At 39.8% G+C, this 27840-nt stretch overlaps 2 protein-coding genes and 1 long non-coding RNA gene across 3 annotated transcripts; all 3 read right to left on the reverse strand.

Annotated features, from left to right (window-relative positions):
• Positions 1–215: 215 nt before the first annotated feature.
• On the reverse strand, positions 216–677 carry LOC113465848. Its single transcript, XR_003390429.1, has 2 exons — positions 534–677; positions 216–250 (listed from the first exon to the last, which is right to left on the reverse strand). It is a non-coding gene; the product is annotated as an uncharacterized LOC113465848 (long non-coding RNA).
• A 78-nt stretch (positions 678–755) lies between these two features.
• Positions 756–26502, reverse strand: LOC103505399. Its single transcript, XM_026820731.1, has 11 exons — positions 26425–26502; positions 19653–19831; positions 19168–19292; positions 18141–18275; positions 17320–17559; positions 16789–16851; positions 16333–16470; positions 14050–14134; positions 2490–2587; positions 1394–1512; positions 756–1070 (listed from the first exon to the last, which is right to left on the reverse strand). The coding sequence occupies exons 2-11, from the start codon at positions 19811–19813 to the stop codon at positions 756–758; spliced, it is 1479 nt and encodes a 492-aa protein (XP_026676532.1). The 5' UTR covers positions 19814–19831; positions 26425–26502.
• Positions 24357–27789, reverse strand: LOC103505400. The gene is made up of 4 exons (XM_026820739.1): positions 27573–27789; positions 27218–27317; positions 25388–25566; positions 24357–24437 (listed from the first exon to the last, which is right to left on the reverse strand). The coding sequence occupies exons 1-3, from the start codon at positions 27750–27752 to the stop codon at positions 25523–25525; spliced, it is 324 nt and encodes a 107-aa protein (XP_026676540.1). The 5' UTR covers positions 27753–27789; the 3' UTR covers positions 24357–24437; positions 25388–25522.
• Positions 27790–27840: the final 51 nt, after the last annotated feature.

A 27840-nucleotide genomic window follows, 5' to 3' on the forward strand; every position in this document is an offset into this window, starting at 1 on the left:
ACTCAGGATGCATCACTTATGATAAGCAACGTCGAGCTTGGATGTAAACTGGTGTGGAAACTGGGAAAGAAGTTTGTAATGTTTGTATATGTTACTGGCACTGTATAGGTTTAATACGGCATTTTATAAAATCCCTAGGTATTTCATAAAATGCCCAACATAACCAATATTGACCAGGCAAATCTTGAAATTATTCCTATTTAATTGATTAGAATCTCCGTCGACATTTGTTGTTTCTTACTGTGCTTCTCTGAAACCAAAGAAAACCATAGAATTCAGAATATTAAATACACAGAAGGCCAGTCTAGTTAGTTTGGAAGGTAGCGCGCCTGCCTTGTAAGTGCTAGTTCACGGGTTTGATTCCCGCGCCGGGAAGGATTTTATCCTACACAGATAAGGTTCGTTCTCGGAACGGCTGGCTTTCTCCTATCCTATCCTTCTCTCTTCGACTTCGGGACGATAAGACCTTAGCAGTTACAGTTCAATCTATCGAACCTCATTAAAAATATCCACTTGAATGGATTGTTTCTTACCTTTCCTATGATGAGGGTGTGCTGTGGTAGTAGACATTGGTACAACAGACATAGTAGACATCACGGGTGCCACAACAGCCTCCTGTTTTTTCACAGAGGAAGATTCTGGCGTCTTGACAACTTCGGGAGGAGGGGGAAGATCATGTTCCAACTTTCTCCTATCCTATCCTTCTCTCTTCGGCTTCGGAACGATAAGACCTGCTAAGTTTACAGTTCAATCTATCAAACCTCTTTAAAAATATCCACTTGAATGGATTGTTTCTTACCTTTCCTATGATGAGGGTGTGCTGTGGTAGAAGACATTGGTACAACAGACATAGTAGACATTACGGGTGCCACAACAGCCTCCTGTTTTTTCACAGAGGAAGATTCTGGCGTCTTGACAACTTCGGGAGGAGGGGGAAGATCATGTTCCATAGACATTGGTATAACAGACACAGTAGACATCACGGGTACAACAACAGCCTCCTGTTTTTTCACAGAGGAAGATTCTGGCGTCTTGACAACTTCGGGAGGAGGGGGAAGATCATGTTCCATCTGAAATAATAAAACGAAATGTGGTCTGAGCTTTTTTTTTTATTAGGTATTGTTATTAGTATTATTATTACATATTATTCTTCTTCTTCTTCTTCTTGTTATTTTCAAGCGGTTTGATAGAGGGAACTGTAACTGCTAAGGTCTTATCGCCATGAAAGCGAACAGAGAAGGAAGACAGGATAGGAGAAAGCCAGCCGTTCCGAGAACAAACCTTATCCGTTCAGGATAAAATCCGCCCCGGGCGGGAATCGAGATGGTATACATTTTATACGTACAATATTTTTGTGAGGCTGGGGTAGTACTGAGGTATCAATTTTACTTACAATATTACTGTGAGGTTGGGGTAATACTGGCATTTGCTGATGTGTTGTATCATCATAGTAATATTCGGGTGGTCTGTTGTACGTCATCTGATGAGCAGCCATGTCCATGTTATTCAGACCTGTCAAAACAGAACAAGGGGCAAGTTGAAACAAATATAATCGATGAATCACCCAGCACCTAAATGAGAAGTATTGTGTCTCTTCTCGCCCATCTGATGAGAGGCATACTACGGGATGGGTATGCTACGACACAGACCACATGCGTCTAATGTAGTGTTCTTCTTCTTTTTGTTATTTTCAAGCGGTTTGATAGAGGGAACTGCAACTGCTAAGGTCTTATCGCCATGAAAGCGAACAGAGAAGGAAGACAGGATAGGAGAAAGACAGCCGTTCCAAACCTTATCCGTTCAGGATAAAATCCGCCCCGGGCGGGAATCGAGATGGTATACATTTTATACTTACAATATTATTATGAGGCTGGGGTAGTACTGAGGTATCAATTTTACTTAAAATATTATTGTGAGGTTGGGGTAGTACCTAGGTATCAATTTTACTCACAATATTACTGTGAGGTTGGGGTAATACTGGCATTTGCTGATGTGTTGTATCATCATAGTAATATTCGGGAGGTCTGTTGTACGTCATCTGATGAGCTGCCATGTCCATATTATTCAGACCTGTCAAAAGAGAACAAGGGGCAAGTTGAAACAAATATACTCGATGAATTACAAATAATAAAACGAACCCTATCCGTTGAGAACAAGGGGCAAGTTGAAACAAATATACTCGATGAATTACAAATAATAAAACGAACCCTATCCGTTCAGGATAAAATCCGCCCCGAGCGAAAATCGAATTCCCGACCTAGGGGAAAAGGGAATTTTAATCATTTTAAGCATAAATGCTTGTCACAAATGATGTTCACCGCTTAATACACTACGCTAAATTTTATGACTTGCCTTGGACTCGAACCACCAACCTCCAGATTCGAAGTCCACCGCGCTAACCACTATATCATTGAGGTTGGTCACCTAGGGCTTACAATGTAAACGTGCTACCTACCAAGCTAACTACGCTGGCTATTAGTTTTACTTACCGCTATTCTGTACAGGGGCAACATGTTGATATGCCGGTACAAAACTATACGGTGACATGTTGTTCATCTTGTAAGGGACATTGTTGTTACTGTTCATACTGAAAATAAATAAATTAGAACATTATTGACCGTACGATAGCGAGTTATATAGATGACATTTCATTTAATTCATTAATTTGAAAGTAGGATTGAAGTACAAAATAAATATAAAAACAAAATAATCACACACGAGGTCAGGTGGCACTCCAGATATTGGCAGTTGTGAAGAGGTACTTATCATACTGGCGTCCAGTAACATTCCAGTCAAGTTGGACAAAACACATTTCTTTACGGCTACAAATTAGTTGAAACTGGCAAAGTGACTAATAATAATATAATCTTAGTCTAGAAAGTATAAATACTCGTGGGTAAATATGGCACTTTGGCAATATTCGTTATTTCAGAATTACCTTTGCCCTTTGACTAATGAATAGAAGAGGTTGGTACCTACGAGTATCTCAACAAAATTGATCATATTAGCAAAAAGTAAAAATCGGTTGTAGGTATAGGTTCGTCATCTACATAAATTTCACTATTTAGTAGGTGCCTTAACACCTACGTGCTTAGAATTTGTTCTTTTTGAGCAAATAATGAAAGAAATTTCAGGCGAATTTGTGAAGAATAAGAAATTCGAAATTTCTCAAGAAATACGAGCACAGACTGTGAAAAGAAATCATAATGCAATCAACGTATTGATGCGATATGCAAGTGCATTGTAATAACATTATTTATTTTGTATTGTAATATCATTAGATATTTCTATAGACACGTAAACTCAATATTGTATACATAGAACATGGAGGCTCCTTTAGTTTAGACCTTGTTTTAGTATTATTATTTTTAATGTAGATACGTAGGTAGTGTTGCTCTAATACGTAGGTATTTCTTTCCCGTAGGATAAGTAGCTACCTATATAGATCTACAGACTCTCATGTTCTCGCTGTAGGTATGATAAATTAATAGTGATCTACGAGGTATAGGTAGGTACCTAAGTGCTACCTACACATCACCTATTATGCAACAAACGCTATGTAGGTGTACTTACATATCTTTTAGCTAAATAACTTTAGGCATCATTATTAGGTATGAAATATTTGGATAGGTAGGTACCTATTATAAGATTTCGAGTAAGTTTTTCTTCTCTTCAAACTTTCCTAATTAAAGCTGAAATTATGTGCTTTCGCTTTTAAAGTAGGAATATAAAGAGGTACCTACTTATATTTTAATAGATCAGTTGCGCTTACTTCGGTGATGTTTTCTTCTTCTTGTTATTTTCAAGCGATTTGATAGAGGGAACTGTAACTGCTAAGGTCTTATCGCCATGAAAGCGAACAGAGAAGGAAGACAGGTTAGGAGAAAGCCAGCCGTTCCGAGAACAAACCTTATCCGTTCAGGATAAAATCCGCCCCGGGCGGGAATCGAGATGGTATACATTTTATACTTACAATATTATTGTGAGGCTGGGGTAGTACCTAGGTATCCATTTTACTTACAATATTATTGTGAGGTTGGGGTAGTACCTAGGTATCAATTTTACTTACAATAATATTGTGAGGCTGGGGTAAGTAGGTACCTAGTAATTTTATTTACAATATTATTATGAGGCTGGGGTAGTACTGAGGTATCAATTTTACTTACAATATTACTGTGAGGTTGGGGTAATACTGGCATTTGCTGATGTGTTGTATCATCATAGTAATATTCGGGTGGTCTGTTGTACGTCATCTGATGAGCAGCCATGTCCATGTTATTCAGACCTGTCAAAACAGAACAAGGCGAACTTATCTAACTTCTTGAAAGAGATATTTCTTCTCTTATTTTTGATCAAGGAGTCCCGTGGTCAGCCTAGTTAGCTTGGTTCGTGACGCATCTGCCTTGTAAGCGCTAGGCCGTTCAATTTCCGCCCAGTGCGGATTTTATCCTGAAGGGATAATAACAGTGTATCAATGTCCCGTCAGAAATGGGGTCTTAAACCATCAGAGGCTGTACCAACCATTTTTCCAAACTTGCCAAGCTGTCTAACAAAAGCAGAGTCATCAAGAAAACCACCAGCAAAAAGTTAATTCTAAAGTTGAATTTCAAAATCAAGTACAATTGCTACATCTGACAGTGAAGTGAACTGAATCCTGAACGCATAAGGTTCGTTCTTGGAACGGCTGGCTTTCTCCTATCCTGTTTTCCTTCGCTCTTCGCTTTCGGGACGATGTCATTGTCATTGGATCCAGAATTCCAGACTTCAAACTACAAGGAAACTAGGAAACCAACAAGGTTACCGAGAGTTGAAATGTAATGTTCCCTTCAGGCAACAGCCTAGCTATGAGCAAAATTAGCTAAGTGGTACGTATACCTATGGCAAGATATTGTAGGTATAGGTACCTATCAGAAGTTTTTTTTTTCAAACTTGATGAAAAAAAAAAAAAAAAAAAAAAAAAAAAAAAAATAAATCAACTAACACGGCTTCGAGTCTTTAGACTGGTCGATTTCTTCTTTACCAGAAGAAACCTTTCACTTCTGGGTTCACTCTTTGGTTTAGAGGTTCCTTGATTTGAGAACTTATCTAACTTCTTGGAAGTCTCGAATGTTTCTTCTCTTATTTTTGATCAAAGAGTCCCGTGGTCAGCCTAGTTAGTTGGTTCGCGGCGCATCTGCCTTGTAAGCGCTAGGCCGTTCAATTTCCGCCCAGTGCGGATTTTATCCTGAAGGGATAAGAACAGTGTACCAATGCCCCACCAGAAATGGGGTCTTACCAGAGGCTGTACCAACCATTTTTCCAAACTTGCCAAGCTGTCTAACAAAAGCAGAGTCATCAAGAAAACCACCAGCAAAAAGTTAATTCCAAAGTTGAATTTCAAAATCAAGTACAATTGCTACATCTGACAGTGAAGTGAATTGAATCCTGAACGCATAAGGTTCGTTCTCGGAACGGCTGGCTTTCTCCTATCCTGTTTTCCTTCGCTCTTCGATTTCGGGACGATGTGATTGTCATTGGAATCATTGGATCCAGAATTCCAGACTTCAAACTACAAGGAAACTAGGAAACCAGCAAGGTTACCGAGAGTTGAAATAATATTGAAATGTAAATGTTCCCTTCAGGCAACAGCCTGTGAGCAAAATTAGCTAAGTGGTACACCTATGGCAAGATATTGTAGGTATAGGTATCAGAAAGTTTTTTTTTCAAACTTGAAAAAAAAAAAAAAAAAAAAAAAAAAAAAAAAAAAAAACTTGATTCGTGGCGCATCTGCCTTGTAAGCGCTAGGCCGTTCAATTTCCGCCCAGTGCGGATTTTATCCTGAAGGGATAATAATAACAGTGTACCAATGCCCCGTCAGAAATGGGGTCTTAAACCAGAGGCTGTACCAATCATTTTTCCAAACTTGCCAAGCTGTCTAACAAAAGCAGAGTCATCAAGAAAACCACCAGCAAAAAGTCTGCTACATCTGACAGTGAAGTGAACTGAATCCTGAACGCATAAGGTTCGTTCTCGGAACGGCTGGCTTTCTCCTATCCTATTTTCCTTCGCTCTTCGCTTTCGGGACGATGTGATTGTCATTGGAATCATTGGATCCAGAATTCCAGACTTCAAACTACAAGGAAACTAGAAAACCAACAAGGTTACCGAGAGTTGAAATAATATTGAAATGTAATGTTCCCTTCAGGCAACAGCCTATGAGCAAAATTAGCTAAGTGGTACGTATACCTATGGCAAGATATTGTAGGTATTGGTATCAGAAAGTTTTTTTTTTCAAACTTGATGAAAAAAAATAATAATAATAATCGAACCTTAATCCACTTTTTAGAGGTGCGGGCGCAAGTATGAGTTAAACCTCTAAGAGGGTTTAATGTTGAGAACCACTGGAAATCTGCCTGATGGCCAGTTCAACGGATAGGTCTGCTATCACCATGCAATCAATAGGTAACGCATTCCTCGTCAGGAACTCCTATCGTAGAAGTCGCATTATGCTTTATACAACGGTACAATGGACACGTGACTCAGGATGCATCACTTATGCTAAGCAACGTCGAGCTTGGATGTAAACTGGTGTGGAAACTGTGAAAGAAGTTTGTAATGTTTGTATATGTTACTGGCATTGCGTATAGGTATAATCCGACATTTTATAAAATCCCTAGGTATTTCATAAAATGCCCAACATGACCAATATTGACCATGACCAGGCAAATCTTGAAATTATTCCTATTTAACGACTGGATTACACGAGGTCAGGTGGCACTCCAGATATTGGCAGTTGTGAAGAGGTACTTACCATACTGGCGTCCAGTAACATCCCAGTCAAGTTGGACAAAACACATTTCTTTACGGCTACAAATTAGTTGAAACTGGCAAAGTGACTAATAATAATATAATCTTAGCCTAGATAAGTAAATATAGCATAAATGCTCGTGGGTAAATATAGCACTTTGGCAATATTCGTTATTTCAGAATTACCTTTGCCCTTTGACTAATAAATAGAAGAGCTTGGTAGATACCTACGAGTATCTCAACAAAATTGATCATATTAGCAAAAATCGGTTGTAGGTATAGGTTCGTCATCTTCATAAATTTCACTATTTAGTAGGTGCCTTAACACCTACGTGCTTAGAATTTGTTCTTTTTGTGCAAATAATGAAAGAAATTTCAGGCGAATTTGTGAAGAATAAGAAATTCGAAATTTCTCAAGAAATACGAGCAAAGACTGTGAAAAGAAATCATAATGCAATCAACGTATTGATGCGATATGCAAGTGCATTGCAATAACATTATTGTATTGTAATAACATTATTTCTATAGACACGTAAACTCAATATTGTAAACATAGAACATGGGGGCTCCTTTAGTTTAGACCTTGTTTTATTATTATAATTTTTAATGTAGATACGTACATAGGTAGTTGCTCCTAAGCTATTTCTTTCCCGTAGGATAAGTAGCTACCTATAATATCTACCTACTCCTATATATTAGGTATGTATAATTATGTATTCTGGATGTAAGTATGAAAAATTGATAGACCTACGAAGTATATTAGGTACCTACCTAAGTGCTACCTGCACATCACCTGTTATGCAACAAACGCTATGTAGGTGTAGGTACTTACTTAGCTTTTAGCTAAATAACTTTAGGCATCATTATTAGGTATGAAATATTTGGATAGGTAGGTACCTATTATAAGATTTCGAGTAAGTTTTTCTTCTCTTCAAACTTTCCTAATTAAAGCTGAAATTATGTGCTTTCGCTTTTAAAGTAGGAATATAAAGAGGTACCTACTTATATTTTAATAGATCAGTTGCGCTTACTTGGGTGATGTTTCAAAGTTGCAACTTTTTACGTAGGAATTGACCTTTTATTAATGATATTTTCCCAATTGCAACTCCTCCATTGCTTACCCTGAAATACTCAAACCCTCCGTCTAACTTATTTCTTAGAAAAAGCGGTGATGTTTCAAAGTTACAACTTTTTACGTAGGAATTGACCTGTTATTAATGATATTTTCCCAATTGCAACTCCTCCATTGCTTACCCTGAAATACTCAAACCCTCCGTCTAACTTATTTCTTAGAAAAAGTTCTTGAGATTCATCTAAGTAGGTAGTACCTAAATGGCCTTCATGTACTTCATACCGTTGCGTTGTTGGGATTCGAACCCCAGTCCCACTGGTTATGAATCCAATGTCCGGTTGTGCCAGGACATTCAGAGTTGATAGACCTTTTTACTTTCTATTAGGTGTTTCTCCTATTTTCTATGTGGGTACCTACCTATATATTTTATGTGTCTAAAATCTTACCTTCCCAAATTAGAATTTGCCGCGAATCAAACCCCAAATTTTATGTATCTAAAATCTTGCCTTCCCAAATATAGAATTTGCCGCGAATCAAACCCCAAAACTCAGGTGTACAAGTTTGGTGAGATATGGACTGAGGTACATACCTATAATTATCTAAAAGTTTGACAGAGGGAACTGTAGATGCTGAGGTATCATCATCCCCAAACCACAGAGAGAAGGAAGACTTATCTGTTTAGGATAAAGTTCGACCCGGGCGGTAATCGAACACGCGACCTAGCGCTTACAAGGCAGACGCTAACTAGACTAGCTCTAATTGTATTTTATCATTTTACTTGGTACTCTTGGTAGTCAACTTTAAACCATTTTGATCAGTACAAGATATCCATAAGTAATACATCCAGGTACCTACCTACAGATCGATACCAAGAATTACAGACAGTCATTCTGATTCTGATAAGCCAGAAAACCAGTTTAAGAAATGTTCGGCTCGCCTTAGAGTCCTCAAGTCACAAGGTTAGATCTCTTGCCAGATATAACTGATACAGGTTTTGGTACTCTTGGTAGTCAACTTTAAACCATTTTGATCAGTAAAAGATATCCATAAGTAATACATCCAGGTACCTACCTACAGATCGATACCAAGAAATACAGACAGTCATTCTGATTCTGATTAACCAGAAAACCAGTTTAAGAAATGTTCGGCTCGCCTTAGAGTCCTCAAGTCACAAGGTTAGATCTCTTGCCAGATATAACTAACTGATATAGGATCATGTTTTATAATGGAGGGAGGGGGATTGCACAATAATTACAAATCCTCTGACACTCATAATCTGCCTCGGTGGTGTAATGGTCAAGACGCTCGCCCGGTAAACAGGAGGGCGTGGGTTTGATCCAAGGCGAGGCATGGAATTTTATCCTTAAAAATTATCGGTCATTTGACACGGTATTTTATTCTCGGTGGCGCAGTGGTCAAGACGATCGCCTGGTAAACAGGAGGGCGTGGGTTCGATCCCAGCCGAAGCCTCATTAATTTGAGAATTTGACACACATAAAAACAGAGCTCTGAGGGTTAGGTGGTAGAAAACGCCTCTGGCGTTAACCTCGCCTAGTGGTTGACTTCCACTCAAGAGTCTATTATTATGTCAACAATAGAGGGGGTAGACTCTAGGGTAAGATTTTAGACGTCACATAAAATATAAAGGCATCTAGAAAAAGAGGTCTATTAACATTAACACTCGTCTCAAATAAAATAAAAAAAAGTTTATACTCCACAGAGTCCATGGGGAGCGAAATTTCCGTTCTCCTACTCAAAATAAAACGAGTTCTACCATTTTACTTGGGTGGAAAACTATTTTCATTTCCATTTCAGTCTGCATCTATCCAATTTCATGGTTCCCTCGTTTTTACCCGAGGCATGGAATTTTATCCTTAAAAATTATCGGTCATTTGACACGGTATTTTATTCTCGGTGGCACAGTGGTCAAGACGATCGCCTGGTAAACAGGAGGGCGTGGGTTCGATCCCAGCCGAAGCATGGAATTTTATCCTCATTAATTTGAGAATTTGACCACATAAAAACAGAGCTCTGAGGGTTGGGTGGTAGAAAACGCCTCTGGCGTTAACCTCGCCTAGTGGTTGACTTCCACTCAAGAGTCTATTATTATGTCAACAATAGAGGCAGTAGACTCTAGGGTAAGATTTTAGACGTCACATAAAATATAAAGGTAGGTACCTAGAAAAAGAGGTTTATTAACATTAACACTCGTCTCAAATAAAATAAAAAAAGTTTATACTCCACAGAGTCCATGGGGAGCGAAATTTCCGTCCTCCTACTCAACATAAAATGAGTTCTACCATTTTACTTGGGTGGAAAACTATTTTCATTTCCATTTCAGTCTGCATCTATCCAATTTCATGGTTCCCTCGTTTTTACCTCTCGAGGACGAATGTAAAATGTGGTTGCCTCTAATTTTATTTAGGAATCAAATGGGCAGCAGACGAGTACTTATGGTCGTTGACTGCCATGCAGAAGGTCCCGGGTTCGATGCCCTAACATCGCCAAAAAATTGCCCTCGTATTTAAATAACAAATATTTCACGGGTTACTTTCTGGTGTTCTCATCTTGACCCATCACCTAAATGGGAAGTATTGTGTCTCTTCTCACCCATCTGATGAGGGACATACTACGGAATGGACAGCCTATGACGCAGACCACATGAATCTAATGTAGCATATGTTTCAGCGTTGTGAAGCAACACAATGAACACCCATTTTCCCCCCTTCCATGTTTATAGGTAATAATATTACTAGACTTAAATGAAAACATAGGTATTTATTTTATAATTTATTAGGTATTACAAAGTCAGAAAACTACCAAATGGGTACATTTATTAGGTATCTTCAAAAACAATACGTGTATACCTACAACATATCAAAACTACACACAAAAAACAACAGTCCAAATCGGTATTATAAACCTATAAAATATCAAAATAGTGAGAAATTCATACATTTTACTAAGCAGATGAGTGTTTCAATCTGTCTCGTTAGAGGGTTGTAAAACTCCCAGCTTGACTTCATGATTAATTGATTATACATTGGTCACTTCATTGCAACAGTAAATGTGAAGCACATTGCTCCATGTATAGAAATTAACCACAGTACCAACCCTGGTTGAGAGAAATTAACCACATCTAGTTAAAAGGAATTAACTACACTACTACCCCTGATTGATAGGATTAACCACACGATCACCCCTGGTTGAAAGAAATTAATCACACAACCACACCCTGGTTGAAAGGAATTAACCACACCTGGGTTGAAAGGAATTAACCACACCTGATTGAAAGGAATTAACCACACCTGGGTGAAAGGAATTAACCATACCTGGGTGAAAGGAATAAATCATACCTGGGTGAAAGGAATTAACCACACCGGGTTGAAAGGAATTAACCATACCTGGGTGAAAGGAATTAACCACACCGGGTTGAAAGGAATTAACCACACTAAAAACTCTGGTTGACAGAAATTACCCAACCCTTGGTAAAAGTAATTAACCACACCTTGGTAAAAGGAATGAACCACACCACTGTTAAGTTGGAGTTCTAATGTAGTAAGAAAAGATCACTTTGAAAATAGAACATTGGAACGAATTTATTTTGTGTAGACTCACCAGTGTATCTTAAGGCTAAATATTGAGAAATCACATTGATTAACTGGAGCAGATTGTTGAGTTGGAGTTCTAATGTAGTAAGAAAAGATCACTTTGAAAATAGAACATTGGAACGAATTTATTTTGTGTAGACTCACCAGAGTGAAAATCAAGACTGAGGATTGAATCAATTCACTCTAGCCAATATTGGATATTGGAAAACCGAAATACACTGGTTCGAAACCACCATCATACACAACAACCACAACCCCTGGTTGAAAGGAATTAACCTCAGTATTATGATCCTGGATAACCTCACCGGGTGAAAGGAATTAACCACACCTGGATGAAAGCAAACCACACGACACCCTGGTTGGAAGGAATTAACACAATATGATCCTGGGTAACCACATGTTCCTGATGGGTCACTACAGATACATTCCGTTGACCAGGAAGTCAGCATCGTGAGCATAGGTTGACTTTCCGCCCTTCCTAAGACGGCGTCTGATCATTTTGAGTCGACAGCAGAGCAGTATGACCAGAGTTACAGTGAGAAATAGACCTGTGGACAGAAGGTTATTTTGAGTTAGGGCAGGTGAAACCGGGAAATCTCTGGGAGCAACCGAGAAAAGCCCTGGAACAGCCAGGAAATTCCTTGGAACAAGCGGGAAATTCCTTGGAGCAGCCAGGAAATTCCTTGGAGCAGCCAGGAAATCCCCTTGAGCAACCGGGAAATCCCATGGAGCAGCCAGGAAAAGCCCTGGAGCAGCCAGGAAATTAACTGGAGCATGTATCTTAAGGCTAAATATTGAGAAATCACATTGATTAACTGGAGCAGATTGCCAAGATGATGACCCATCCGGATCCGAGCACACGTGCCAGGCCAGTTTACAGTAAGCCCACCTGTGTATCCTTTACACGAGAGTGTAGTGGGAGCATTCTCATTTAAATTACATTGCCTACGGGCCATTCGGGAAAAAGCCGGATGAATATCACAACAAGTGGGAACAGGCCTTTAGAAAAGGCATTTTACTCAAGGAGGATATAGGCGGGATTATTGCCAAGATGATGACCCATCCGGATCCGAGCACACGTGCCAGGCCAGTTTACAGTAAGCCCACCTGTGTATCCTTCATACGAGAGTGTAGTGGGAGCATTCTCATTTAAATTACATTGCCTACGGGCTATTCGGGAAAAAGCCGGATGAATATCACAACAAGTGGGAACAGGCCTTTAGAAAAGGCATTTTACTCAAGGAGGATATAGGCGGGATTACGTCTTCAATTATTCATGGTGGAAAAAATGAAGGTCAATAAATATAGAGATGTATTTGGTATACTCACTACATGTAAAGACTATGATAGCAGAGCTCGGGTAGAAATTATTGTCGGAGTGCTCAGATACACTCTCCTTGATTAGAAGGGTACCTATATCTATATATTTTATGCGTCTAAAATCTTACCTTCCCAATATAGAATTTGCCACGAATCAAACCCCAAAACTCAGGTGTACAAGTTTGGTGAGATATAAACTGAGGTAGATACCTATAATTATCTAAAAGTTTGACAGAGAGAACTGTAGATGCTGAGGTCTCATCATCCCCAAACCACAGAGAGAGAAGGAAGACTTATCTGTTTAGGATGAAGTTCGACCCGGGCGGTAATCGAACACGCGACCTAGCGCTTACAAGGCAGACGCTAACTAGACTAGCTCTAATTGTATTTTATCATTTACCTAGGGCTTACAATGTAAACGTGCTACCTACCAAGCTAACTGGGTTGGTTATTAGTTTTACTTACCGCTATTCTGTACAGGGGCAACATGTTGATATGCCGGTACAAAACTATACGGTGGCATGTTGTTCATCTTGTAAGGGACATTGTTGTTACTGTTCATACTGAAAATAAATAAATTAGAACATTATTGACCGTACGATAGCGAGGGTTGGGTGGAAGAGAAGGCCTTAGGTGTTGATCTGGCATATGTAATAGGGACGAATAGTAACAAACCAGATGACAAGCCTTGTTAATAGTGTGTTTTAACTCGACCGTTTTGCATTTGGTTTGGTTTGTCGGGAGCCACAAAGTGAGTTTAAACCTCGGATTATGCAATCTGATTGGTTGATTTAAAAACAAGCTAGGCCCGTCTCTCCGGGAATTTTTCAGCCCGTGGATTATTCGATCGTGATTAAAGAAAATCAGTACCTAATGTACCTGCCTAATTTGTTTAATATTCAGTTTATTATTATTGAATTGATTTTTGATTTTACTTTCATGTAATGATTTAAAATCAACACTAGAGCCCGTTCACTCTTTATTCCCAATATAATGTTTAAGTCACCCATCCATTTATTGGCCTTGCTCGACGTAGCTTAACATAGGTGACGCTAAAACCGATTGATTAATCCGAGAGTTAGACTTAAACCGAGTTTAAACCCACTTTGTGGCCCGGCCTTAGATGTTTGAATGTTTATTTGTTCCGCTATAACTCGCGATTGCCTGGTCCGATTTTGATGAAATTTGGTACATGAGTTTATAAGATCAAGGCAAGTCGATGCTTAAATGTAACTTACTCATATCTTGAATGTAACTTACCCAGTGTCTATGGCAGGATAATCAGGACTCTGCACAGGAATGTTGCCCTTGTGACCGAATATTCTATTGTTACTTCCGATCATTCCTGCAACAAATGACGACAGGAAAAAGATATTAGATTTGTCACTGAAAATAATTTCACTCAAAGGGGTTTATTCTTTAGAAGTTCCAGTGTGTAGTTTACTATCCTGGTTGATATAAAAATATACGAAAGGTTTTTTTCTTTTTAAAATTTCCACCCCGGCCGGGATTCAAACCCAGCATCTCCGGGTTGAGAGTCAGTGCTCTAAGAGCGAGATTTACCAAATCAGAATTGAGATCAATCTAGGATTGAGCTATAATTAATACCCAGTTCAATCCAGAAATGAAGCCAAGTCCGAATTTGTAAAACGCGGTCTAATCACTCGACCACAGAGGTGGGCAGATTTTATATTAATTTTCATACTACTTACCATTATTAGGATGATAAGCCATATGTTGCTGCCAGGGAATGGCCACAGCTTTCTCACCTTCCCTCCCATAGTCCATACTGCCAGGATGATACATCATACCTGAGTTTGGATCTATGAACGCTCCAGCCATAAGGCGGAAGGCACAGCTGACACAGAAAGCAGGAAAAATCGATGAATTGCAATGTTGCCAAGCAGAAGGAGCGAGAAACTGGGAGGCGAAAGGGTAGGATAGAAAGCGGATGGGGGGTTGGGAGGAGGGTGGTAATAAGGAGAGAAAGAAAGAAGGGAAGAGACTGAAGGAGAGGTAAGGCAGAGAGTGGATGTAGGAAGGACGAAGAAGTGCAAGAGGGAGTGTGGTAGGAGAGAGGGCGATCGCGGGAGACAAAGGAGGAAGAATAAAGGAAGAAACTAAGGGAGAGAGAGGGGGAAGAAAGTAGGAGGGAGAAGTATGAAGGGTCGTATTTAAAGTCGGTCCTTAATTATGAAGGATTCCTTTTTAAGCTTTCCCAGAAGGATCCTTTCATTTGAAGGTCTCCTAAAAACGAAGGTGGGTGGTAGGAGAGAGGGCGATCACGGGAGACAAAGGAGGAAGAATAAAGGAAGAAACTAAGGGAGAGAGAGGGGGAAGAAAGTAGGAGGGAGAAGTATGAAGGGTCGTATTTGCAACTGCTCCATTCCACAAATCAACCAATCAGATTGTTTAATCTGAGAGTTAAACTTAAAAAGAGTTTAAACTCACATTGTGGACCCCGGGCTTAAATGTTTGAATGTTTGTTTGTTCCGCTATAACTCGCGATTGCCTGGTCCGATTTTGATTAAATTTGGTACCTACATGAGTTTATAAGATCAAGGCAAGTCGATGCTTGAATGTAACTTACCCAGATCTTGAATGTAACTTACCCAGACCTTGAATGTAACTTACCCAGTCTTGAATGTAACTTACCCAGACCTTGAATGTAACTTACCCAGTGTCTATGGCAGGATAATCAGGACTCTGCACAGGAATGTTGCCCTTGACGCGCTTGACTGCCATGCAGAAGGTCCCGGGTTCGATGCCCTAACATTGCCAAAAAATTGCCCTCGTATTTAAATAGCAAATATTTCACGGGTTACTTTCTGGTGTTCTCATGTTGACCCATCACCTAAATGGGAAGTATTGTGTCTCTTCTCACCCATCTGATGAGGGACATATTACGGAATAGACAGCCTATGACGCAGACCACATGAATCTAATGTAGCATATGTTTCAGCGTTGTGAAGCAAAACAATGAACACCCATTCTTCCATGTTTATAGGTAATAATATTACTAGACTTAAATGAAAACATAGGTATTTATTTTATAATTTATTAGGTATTACAAAGTCAGACATCATTCCTGCAACCAATGACGACAGGAAAAATATTGGAAATGTCACTCAAAAGAATTTCACTCCAACAGGGTATATTCTTTTAAAATGCCAGTGTAGTCAAAAAAGTTTGACCGCGCTACTAGAGATATACTACTTACCATTATTAGGATGATAAGCCATATGTTGCTGCCACGGAATGGCCACAGCTTTCTCACCTTCCCTCCCATAGTCCATACTGCCAGGATGATACATCATACCTGAGTTTGGGTCTATGAACGCTCCAGCCATGTCCTTATCTGGAAATGTAGGTAGGAAAGGTTAGGTAAAAGGTCAGTGCTTGGTGTGCCAGCCGAGTTAGCTTGGAAGGTAGCGTGTCTGTCTTTGTAAGCGCTGGGCCGGGGGTTCGATTCCCACCCGGGGCGGATTTTATACCATGCGAAAAAAGTTCGTTCTCGGAATAGCTAATTTTCACACTACTTACCATTATTAGGATGATAAGCCATATGTTGCTGCCACGGAATAGCCACAGCTTTCTCACCTTCCCTCCCATAGTCCATACTGCCAGGATGATACATCATACCTGAGTTTGGATCTATGAACGCTCCAGCCATGTCCTTATCTGGAAATGTAGGTAAGGAAGGTTAGGTAAAAGGTCAGTGCTTGGTGTGCCAGCCGAGTTAGCTTGGAAGGTAGCGCGTCTGTCTTTGTAAGCGCTGGGCCGGGGGTTCGATTCCCACCCGGGGCGGATTTTATACCATGCGAAAAAAGTTCGTTCTCGGAATAGACTGGCTTTCTCCTGTCCTGTCTTCCTTCTCTCTTAGCTTTCGAAACGATAAGACCTTAGCAGTAGTTCCCTCTATCAAACCTATTTTTTTTTAACATTTTAATTTTTGCATCTATTTGCCTAGGTAGATAGGTACTATTAGTATGTCCTTACTGTATTGCATTTGTGAATTAGATGGCCATTGTATGTTTTGCTGATTGGGCATCATCATGGGATCTGTGAAAATGAACGAATCAAATAAATTGAAAGGCTCTTATTTTCTCTTATTTATATAGGCATATTTTCTGTTTCTCTCGATTCTAAAGGTGTATCCGAACGTAGTCCACGGCCGTCGATTGACCATCGATCCATGGCCGTCGATTACGTGTGGACACACCTTAATATCATCTTTCGGTCGGAAAAACAATCAAGTATCTCATTGAATATACCGGTAAGCAATAATAATTATCTTTTTTTTTATATAGATGACATTTCATTTAATTCATTAATTTGAAAGTAGGATTGAAGTACAAAATAAATATAAAAACAAAATAATCAGGAGCAGAAAGAAATGCGCAGAAACGTTTGCGTACAAATACATTAATGTGTTGCCTACGAGGGAGCTTTGCTCGGGACATTTGATGTGACGTCATCGCCTACGGGAGCGTATGCCGTGACGTCAAACTTCAAAAATAATCAACTCACTCAAGCGTTGCTGGGTTTGAAGTTGCTGCGATGCAAGTTGCTGGGCTTGCAGTTGCTGTGATTGCAGAACTTGTTGCTCCTCCAAGGTCAGCAACTTCTGAGGAGGGGGCATCATGCGAGAGAAGGGAGGAGAGTGGGTTTGGATGTCGAGAGGTAGCAACTCTTCGTTGTGAGAAATCATGGGGGGGTCTTGCTGGGGATCTCGATGACTTGTGGTGGAAGAGGAGGTGGACCTTAGAGCTGAAGAGAAAAAAAAAGAAATGTGTAAAGTGTGTAGAACAATGAAATTCGAACAGAGAAAATTTAATGATAATATTTGATTTCCTTTCGAAAGCAATACAACGTCGAAAAGATGAACCACCCATATCGATAAAAAAAAGGTTGTTTCACTGCCGTTTTTATTTCGTATCAGTGAAACAACTGCTACATTAGACTCGTGTTGTCTGTGTCGTAGCATGTACATCCCGTACTATGTCACTCATTAGATGGGCGATCCGATAAGAGACACAATATTCCCCATTTAAGTGCTGGGTCAACACGAAGAACACCAGGAAGTAACCCGTTCAAATATTTGTAATCGAAAAACGAGTGCAATTCTTTGTCGATGGTGGGCATCGAACCCTGGACCTTTTGCATGGCAAGCAAGCGGGTTACCACTGGGCTAACCGTATCCCTTTGAAGTGCCAAATACACGAGTCTCTTACGCAAGAGACTTGCTGTGTGATTATAGTGTAAACTTTACACCCAGAATGTCTCTTGTGGAAGGCAACTTGCGCCATATGTATCGCCAGGGGACACATAGTTCAAGATAGCTTACTCACCTGTGGTAGGACACGCCAATTCTGCAGCTTCGTCACTATTATCCATACACTGAGGTATACCATCACACACATTGTAGATCGCGATACATTCCTTCGATGTATGACACTCAAACTGGAAGCGACTGCATTTAGATCCTACGGGAAAAATAACGTGAATACGAACAGTATTAATAAGTATTTTTATTGTTTTTGGTGAACTAAATTACCAATAGCATTTTTTTTTTTTTTTTTTGTACCTAGATGCTGTCCTTAACTAGATTATTTTGTATGAGGTTCATTTTGAGGTTCAAAAAAGACGCTCCCCTACGAGAAAGAAGATTTCTAAATTCCAAAGGAAGATTTAATATTTCTGTGTCAACCAGTCACAGGCAGGCAGCTTATTTATTTAATTTTTAACTTAGCTTTAGTTAAATTCATATCTTTTTTTCTCTCTCTCTTCTCATTTTTCCCCCTCTGTCTGTCGCTTTTTTAACTTTCTTCCTCTTTCACCTCCGTTCTACTCTTTTTCCCCACTTTTCTTCCTTCGTCTTTTCTGTCCTTTAAACTTGGTTCTGATATAACATTACATCAAAGGCTATCAAAGCCCTATGCCACTGCGAACTTATTAGTCCTCTGTTTATCACTCCTTCTTTTGTCTTTCCTTCTCTCACTCCTTCTTTTGTCTTTCCTTCTGTCACTCCTTCTTTTGTCTTTCCTTCTGTCACTCCTTCTTTTGTCTTTCCTTCTGTCACTCCTTCTTTTGTCTTTCCTTCTGTCACTCCTTCTTTTGTCTTTCCTTCTGTCACTCCTTCTTTTGTCTTTCCTTCTGTCACTCCTTCTTTTGTCTTTCCTTCTGTCACTCCTTCTTTTGTCTTTCCTTCTGTCACTCCTTCTTTTGTCTTTCCTTCTGTCACTCCTTCTTTTGTCTTTCCTTCTGTCACTCCTTCTTTTGTCTTTCCTTTTGTCTTTCCTTCTGTCACGCCTTCTTTTGTCTTTCCTTCTGTCACTCCTTCTTTTGTCTCTCCTTCTGTCACTCCTCTGTACTTACTCTGAGTGCTAGCGGCAGGTTCAGGCTGGGCAGAGGGTAGAGGAAGTGGAGTGGTGGTGCTGGTAGATGGAGGAGGAGAGGGGGTGGGAGGAATCACCTCCTTCACTAGGTTCTCCATTGGTTGTCTGCAATAATTAGAAAGACGAGAAGAACACAATAGGTAGATGTTCGCTACCTCAATTAATGCGTCAAAGTCCGATTATAATTTTACAAAGGGGCATGGTTGGTCCAGTGGTAAAGCGCTTGCTTGCCATTCAGAAAGTTCCGAGTTTGATACCTACAAACAACAAAAAATTGCACTCGTATTTCGATCGCAAATATTTAAACGCTTTACTTTCTGTTTTGTATTGAATCACCAACTCACCACATTAAAATATCCGTCTTCTCTCGCCCATATGTTAAGAAACACTACGGGAAGAGCATGCTACGACACAGACACATAAAGGCCACTGTAAGTACATAGCTAAAAAAAGAAAACATTTTACCTGAGTCTGGTCAACTCTGTCTCATGTTGATTCAACCTGATTTCTTCTTCCAGTTGTCCTCCCTGTGAACGAGGTTTAGATAGACTCAGCACAGCACTCGTGTAGTTACCATGTGAAGTGAACTGACACCGGAAGTCATCGGGAGGACCACACGCGAACATGTAACAGGTGCCGGGGATCTGTGGACAGTACAACAGGTGAGTTGGGTGGAAGAGAAGGCCTTAGGTGTTGATCTGGCATATGTAATAGGGACGAATAGTAACAAACCAGATGACAAGTATAGATGATTGCCTACATTCGAAACGTATTTTTCCCCCGTGTCTGTGAGACAGGTGTATGTCTCACGTCTGTTTTGCAAGGATTGGGAGTTTAAACCCTTTGGATGACATGATCTGGCTCCTTCCATGTCCTAATAGATAAGTAGTTACTCTAATGTTGTGTCCACACATAGTCGACCGGCCGTCGATCGATGAGGTAAATCTATGTTGTCGACAGAAAATTCTTTCTACTTAAGTAATGGAAAATGTTAAAAAAAAATATTAGATTGAAAAAGACTGAAATAGGTAGGTAGGTACATAGGTACTTAAGGGTAGTAGGTATTAAAGAAAAAAAATGTAGATTAGAATGTTATGATTTTCCAATTTTTAAGCCTGAGATTGCACTTTCTTTTTGGAAAAAAAAGGTCTAAAATACTACCTACCCTCAGTAATCTAGAAATTTTCAAGCCTGAGATTGCACTTTCTTTTTGGAAAAAAGGTCTAAAATACTACCTAATACCCTCAGTAATCTAGAAAGAAATTCGAGTACAATAATGTAGTTACCTACTTACTTACCTACCTACATACTGTTCAAGTACCTTTTTAAAAAAAAAACAATTGGTGACTCAATGTAAATAATTGCGCTTCCGTGTACCGGTATTATAATTCTCGGTAGTTTGCGCGAATTACAAGTTCTCAAAGACAGTTGCGATTTTGTGATTCTTCATCCTCGATTACACTTATTGTATTTGTATCCGTAAATTTGTACGGGATTCACTCTGTTTTCTGCGTCATTTGTAGTTTGGTGAAAGAAGCGATTTCTAGCAGGTACTCCACAATCGTCGATTCTTCAAGTGTTCCTTTTTTCACCTTTCTGTATAGGTACTTGGTTCCAGAAGAATTTTAGATTTCATTTACCCATTCCATTTGTTCATTACCTTCCGTTCTGACTTCCAACTTACCACCAAGAAAAACAAGTGGTGACTCAATGTAAATAATTGTGCTTCCGTGTATCTGTAACTCTCGGTAATTAGTGCGAATTACAAGTCCAATCTAAAGGAGAGGTCGAATTCTTTATCCTTGCTTTTGTGCGTTTGTACCTATCCGTAAATTTGTACTAGAATTTGCTCTATTTTCTGCGTCATTTGTAGTTTGGTGAAAGAAGCGATTTCTAGCAGGTACTCCACAATCGTCGATTCTTCAAGTGTTCCTCTCTGTACAGGTACTTGGTTCCAGAAGAATTTTAGATTTCATTTACCCATTCCATTTGTTCATTACCTTCCGTTCTGACTTCCAACTTACCACCAAAACTTTTCGCAAGACTATTCAAGTCTTGAAAGTGATTTCTGGATTTTCTGGTACTCCACGTTCGTCTATTTTTCAAGTGTTCCGTTTTACAGCTTGCGGTATACGGTTATCAAGAAGTATTTTAAGTCTTTTTCACTTGCAAAAGACCATCCAAATTCAAGCTAGTTGGAGAAATCCACAAAACTGGACAATGTCACTATCCTCTTATTGGATCCCGATCGGGGTTCTCCTCTGTCTGAAATTCTCGCTGGTCCAATCGCAGCAGTACGCGGGCGAATATTGCGGCAACAGTTTTGCCATCTACGAGAACAAGATCATTCGGACCGAAGATTCGAAAAAGTTGGGAGCCAAATATTTGACCTCCCAGGATGTGACGAGTCGCCTTGAGTGTCTCAAACTGTGCTGTGTCACCCAGAAGTGTGATGTGTTCATATTCGAAGAAAAGGTAACCGAGGATTGTTACATATATTCTTAAGCCATTCACTCATTATCAGGTAGACCTAACAGGCACACCTGATCAGGTCACTTGATAAGGTAAACCTAATACCTGATGAATACACACACTATCCGGTAGACCTGATCAGGTGTACCTGTCGTCAGATCTACCTGATAGGTAGTTAGTAGCTGGCCTTACTGGAAAACTTGAGGTTTTAACGAGCAGTTCTGAAAGCTGTAGAACGCTGAAAACTCCGAGAATTGTTACATATATTCTTAAGCCATTCACTCATTATCAGGTAGACCTAAGAGGCACACCTGATCAGGTCAGTTGATAAGGTAAACCTAATACCTGATGAATACACACACTATCCGGTAGACCTGATCAGGTCTACCTGATAGGTAGTTAGTAGCTGGCCTTACTGGAAAACTTGAGGTTTTAACGAGCAGTTCTGAAAGCTGTAGAACGCTGAAAACTCAACTTGTGTCCACACATAGTCCAAAGGGTTTGAACCCCCAATCCTTCCAGCACCGACGCGAGATAGACACCTGTCTCACAGACACGGGAAGAAATACGTTTCGACTGTAGTCTATTAATAAGGCTTGTCATCTGGTTTGTTACTATTCGTCCCTATTACATATGCCAGATCAACACCTAAGGCCTTCTCTTCCACCCAACTCACATGCACGAAGGTGTCCTTTTTGAAATTCGTATGCATAGTGCTAAGGAAATATTCCTTCAGGAAAATGTAAGGATTTCCTGCAATCTGATTGGTTCCTTCATTTTGGGTTGATGACTTATTGCTGTCACATTGATCTGGATGAACTATAGTTAAAGGCATGTTTATGACAATGTGTACCACGGGCGGGAATCAGACCCGCGACCTAGCGCTTACAAGGCCTGTTCACACAGAACTAACGTAAATAGCTGACTGTGTATGAGAACTGTGAGAGTTTTGCTATATGTAAAGGGATGTAGGTACCTATTTTTTTTACAAAGCTGTGGCTGTTTTTATGTTTTCAGCGATCGTTAAAACAGTTACAGAAATTCTGGGATAACGAAAAGACGAAAAGGAAGAAGAAATTGTCTCAATTATCTCAACAGAAGTGGTCAAGGATGGAGGTAGGAGGAGATCCATACCACCTCCTGATTCAGACTACAAGGATGCTGTTCTAAATAATGTCCCTGATATAGACGTTCCATGTATTGATAGCGTCAGGCTTAAGAGGACTAATAACTTCGCAGTGGCATAGGGCTTTGATAGCCGATGTAATGTTATATCAGAACCAAGTTTAAAGGACAGAAAAGACGAAGGAAGAAAAGTGGGAAAAAGAGTAGAATGGAGGTGAAAGAGGAAGAAAGTTAAAAAAGTAACAGACAGAGAGAAAAAAAAATGAGAAGAGAGAGAGAGAGAGAAAAAAAGATATGAATTTAACTAAATCTAAGTTAAAAATTAAATAAAAAAGCTGCCTGCCTGTGACTGGTTGACACAGAAATATTAAATCTTCCTTTGGAATTTGGAAATCTTCTTTCTCGTAGGGGAGCGTCTTTTTTGAACCTCAAAATGAACCTCATACAAAATAATCCAGTTAAGTACAGTATCTAGGTACAAAAAAAAAAAAAAAAAAAAAAGCTATTGGAACAGAGGACTAATAAGTTCGCAGTGGCATAGGGCTTTGATAGCCTTTGATGTAATGTTATATCAGAACCAAGTTTAAAGGACAGAAAAGACGAAGGAAGAAAAGTGGGGAAAAAGAGTAGAACGGAGGTGAAAGAGGAAGAAAGTTAAAAAAGCGACAGACAGAGGGGGAAAAATGAGAAGAGAGAGAGAAAAAAAGATATGAATTTAACTAAAGCTAAGTTAAAAATTAAATAAATAAGCTGCCTGCCTGTGACTGGTTGACACAGAAATATTAAATCTTCCTTTGGAATTTAGAAATCTTCTTTCTCGTAGGGGAGCGTCTTTTTTGAACCTCAAAATGAACCTCATACAAAATAATCTAGTTAAGTACAGTATCTAGGTACAAAAAAAAAATGCTATTGGTAATTTAGTTCACCAAAAACAATAAAAATACTTATTAATACTGTTCGTATTCACGTTATTTTTCCCGTAGGATCTAAATGCAGTCGCTTCCAGTTTGAGTGTCATACGTCGAAGGAATGTATCGCAATCTACAATGTGTGTGATGGTATACCTCAGTGTATGGATAATAGTGATGAAGCTGCAGAATTGGCGTGCCCTACCACAGGTGAGTAAGCTATCTTGAACTATGTGTCCCCTGGCGATACATATGGCGCAAGTTGCCAATCTACAATGTGTGTGATGGTATACCTCAGTGTATGGATAATAGTGACGAAGCTGCAGAATTGGCGTGCCCTACCACAGGTGAGTAAGCTATCTTGAACTATGTGTCCCCTGGCGATACATATGGCGCAAGTTGCCTTCCACAAGAGACTTTCTGGGTGTAAAGTTTACACTATGATTACACAGCAAGTCTCTTGCGTAAGAGACTCGTGTATTTGGCACTTGAAAGGGATACGGTTAGCCCAGTGGTAACCTGCTTGCTTGCCATGCAAAAGGTCCAGGGTTCGATGCCCACCATCGACAAAGAATCGCACTCGTTTTTCGATTACAAATATTTGAACGGGTTACTTCCTGGTGTTCTTCGTGTTGACCCAGCACTTAAATGGGGAATATTGTGTGGTGGAGTGGTGGTGCTGGTAGATGCAGGAGGGGAGGGGGTGGGAGGAATCACCTCCTTCACTAGGTTCTCCATTGGTTGTCTGCAATAATTAGAAAAACGAGAAGAACACAATAGGTAGATGTTCGCTACCTCAATTAATGCGTCAAAGTCCGATTATAACTCTCTTTTGGTAGGATGAATTCCGCGGTATGTCTCTTCTAAAATGTACAATTTACAAAGGGGCATGGTTGGTCCAGCGGTAAAGCGCTTGCTTGCCATTCAGAAAGTTCCGGGTTCGATACCCACAAACAACAAAAAATTGCACTCGTATTTCGATCGCAAATATTTAAACGCTTTGCTTTCTGTTTTGTATTGAATCACCAACTCACCACATTAAAATATCCGTCTTCTCTCGCCCATTAACCTGCCTCGGTGGTGTAGTGGTCAAGGTGCTCGCCTGGTAAACAGGAGGGCGTGGGTTCAATCCCAGCCGAGGTATGGAATTTTATCAGCCCCATATGTTTCATAATGTATGCTATCACGATGGTGGCACTGCGTGAAATACCGGCATTACAATGAACATAGACAGTACTCTGATCATTATGGCAATGGTCAATGTATGTGAAACAATCGGGGAAATGCTTGCTTAGATTGTAGCCAGGTTCATCATAGACAGGTAGAAATTTGTAGTCAATGTGAGGGAAGTGAATGGGAGGTGACACACCTGAGACAGAAATAATTGTGTTAAAAGATAATTGTGTTGCACCCTGCCTCGGTGGTGTAGTGGTCAAGGTGCTCGCCTGGTAAACAGGAGGGCATGGGTTCAATCCCAGCTGAGGTATGGAATTTTATCCTCAATATAATTTGAGAAATTGACCACAATAATAGTAGTAGCCTACTGCTGGAGTAAAGGGACTTTTCAGTCCTATGCGAGCAATATAAATAAGCACTATTATTATTATGTTAAGAGACACTACGGGATGAGCATGCTACGACACAGACTCATAAAGTCCAATGTAAGTACATAGCTGAACATAGAAAATACTTTACCTGAGTCTAGTCAGCTCTGTCTCATGTTGATTCAACCTGATTTCTTCTTCCAGTTGTCCTCCCTGTGAACGAGGTTTAGATAGACTCAGCACAGCACTCGTGTAGTTACCATGTGAAGTGAACTGACACCGAAAGTCATCGGGAGGACCACACGCGAACATGTAACAGGTGCCGGGGATCTGTGGACAGTACAACATGTGAGTTGGGTGGAAGAGAAGGCCTTAGGTGTTGATCTGGCATATGTAATAGGGACGAATAGTAACAAACCAGATGACAAGCCTTGTTAATAGACTACAGTCGAAACGTATTTCTTCCCGTGTCTGTGAGACAGGTGTCTATCTCACGTCGGTGCTGGAAGAATTGGGGGTTCAAACCCTTTGGACTATGTGTGGACACAAGTTGAGTTTTCAGCGTTCTACAGCTTTCAGAACTGCTCGTTAAAACCTCGAAGTCATCGGGAGGACCACACGCGAACATGTAACAGGTGCCGGGGATCTGTGGACAGTACAACAGGTGAGTTGGGTGGAAGAGAAGGCCTTAGGTGTTGATCTGGCATATGTAATAGGGACGAATAGTAACAAACCAGATGACAAGTATAGATGATTGCCTACATTCGAAACGTATTTTTCCCCCGTGTCTGTGAGACAGGTGTATGTCTCACGTCTGTTTTGCAAGGATTGGGAGTTTAAACCCTTTGGATGACATGATCTGGCTCCTTCCATGTCCTAATAGATAAGTAGTTACTCTAATGTTGTGTCCACACATAGTCGACCGGCCGTCGATCGATGAGGTAAATCTATGTTGTCGAGGCAGTGTAATTGGTTCAATAGGGATGGTCAACGTCGATCGAGGGCCGTTCGACTATGTGTTGACATACTATGTCGAAGTAAATTCTGATAACACAAACACGTTAAGTTTTCCGCGTTCTACAGCTTTTTGAACTTTCTTTGAAGCCCCAATTGTTTAACTGTTTAAGTTTTATCGAGCAGTTTTAATGAACGATCCTCTGTTATAGTAATTTAACAATCCTCTTTTACCTTTTCTTCGAATATGAACACATCACACTTATGGGTGACACAGCACAGTTTGAGACACTCAAGGCGACTCGTCACATCCTGGGACCAAAGGATTATCGAGGTTTGATAGACAGAACTCTGACTCCTAAGGTCCTATTATTCCAAAAGTGAAGAGAGAAGGAAGATAGGACAGAAAGCCAGCCTTTCTGGGAACAAACCTTAACTTATGTCTTATGTGTATAGGAAAAATGCACCTTGAGTGGGAATTGAACCTGTAACCTAGCTCTTACAAGGTAGATGTATTACCCACCCAGCTAATTAGGTTGGAAGAATCACTATCATGAAGACTTGGTACACCTACACCAATGAAGTCTCTTACTTTTAGAGGTATTTGCATAACACAACCCTCAAGCCACCCTTGATGATGGAGCTGGCTTGATGTATATTGATGATTGAAAAAAAGAAGTATGACAGTAAAAAAACGAACCTGTAACCTAGCTCTTACAAGGTAGATGTATTACCCACCCGGCTAATTAGGTTGGAAGAATCACTATCATGAAGACTTGGTACACCAATGAAGTCTCTTACTTTTAGAGGTATTTACATAACACAACCCTCAAGCCACCCTTGATGATGGAGCTGGCTTGATGTATATTGATGATTGAAAAAAAGAAGTATGACAGTAAAAAAAAAGTTCACCCTCAAGCCACATGATATCATCATTATAATGAAAATTATGCACCTGTAAGTAGGTATAATATAGATAAATCAGCTTTTCAATCCATTCTCCTGCTTTCCTTCTCTGTTAACTTACCTAAGCTGAGCACTCTGGATATTTGGTTTTGATTGAGCAGTTCCACATCACAGACAACATCTTGCGAGCCAAAACACAACCACGGGAGTACAAAAGCAACCTGTAATACATGTTTAACATAGATTTTTTTTTTTGTAACTTTTAGGAAGGAACCTTTAATAAGGTAAAGTATAAAGCTTTATAGTTTTTAGAATATTATATGTTTAATTTGGTTTAATGTTAAGTACCTATTAGGGGTCTCTTAAATTGATCTACACTTCCCACATCCTTACATGATCCTCCAGAGATAATGTGACACATTCATGGTCTATTAAGCTATTGTAATAATATGTATGATGATAGATATTCTTTTTACCTGTATATCAGGAGTTTCATCCACCACATAACCAGGTGAGGTCTCGTGTAACTCAACTTGAATTCTGTCTCCTGATGATGATGTTTGTTCTCTGAATATTTGACCCATCACTGTTGTAACTCGGGTTTCATTTGGTTTCAAATGGGATTTCTTCTTTTTTATAGCGTCCAACAGACTCATTATTAGTTCACCAACGTTCTTTTGCTTTGTAACTATTTTTGAGAAAAAAAAAAATCAAAAAATCTTCATTTAATTTTTTTTTAAAACT

Source organism: Diaphorina citri, unplaced genomic scaffold (genome assembly GCF_000475195.1).
Source record: "Diaphorina citri unplaced genomic scaffold, Diaci psyllid genome assembly version 1.1 scaffold171, whole genome shotgun sequence".
Classification (NCBI taxonomy): Eukaryota; Metazoa; Arthropoda; class Insecta; order Hemiptera; family Psyllidae; genus Diaphorina; species Diaphorina citri.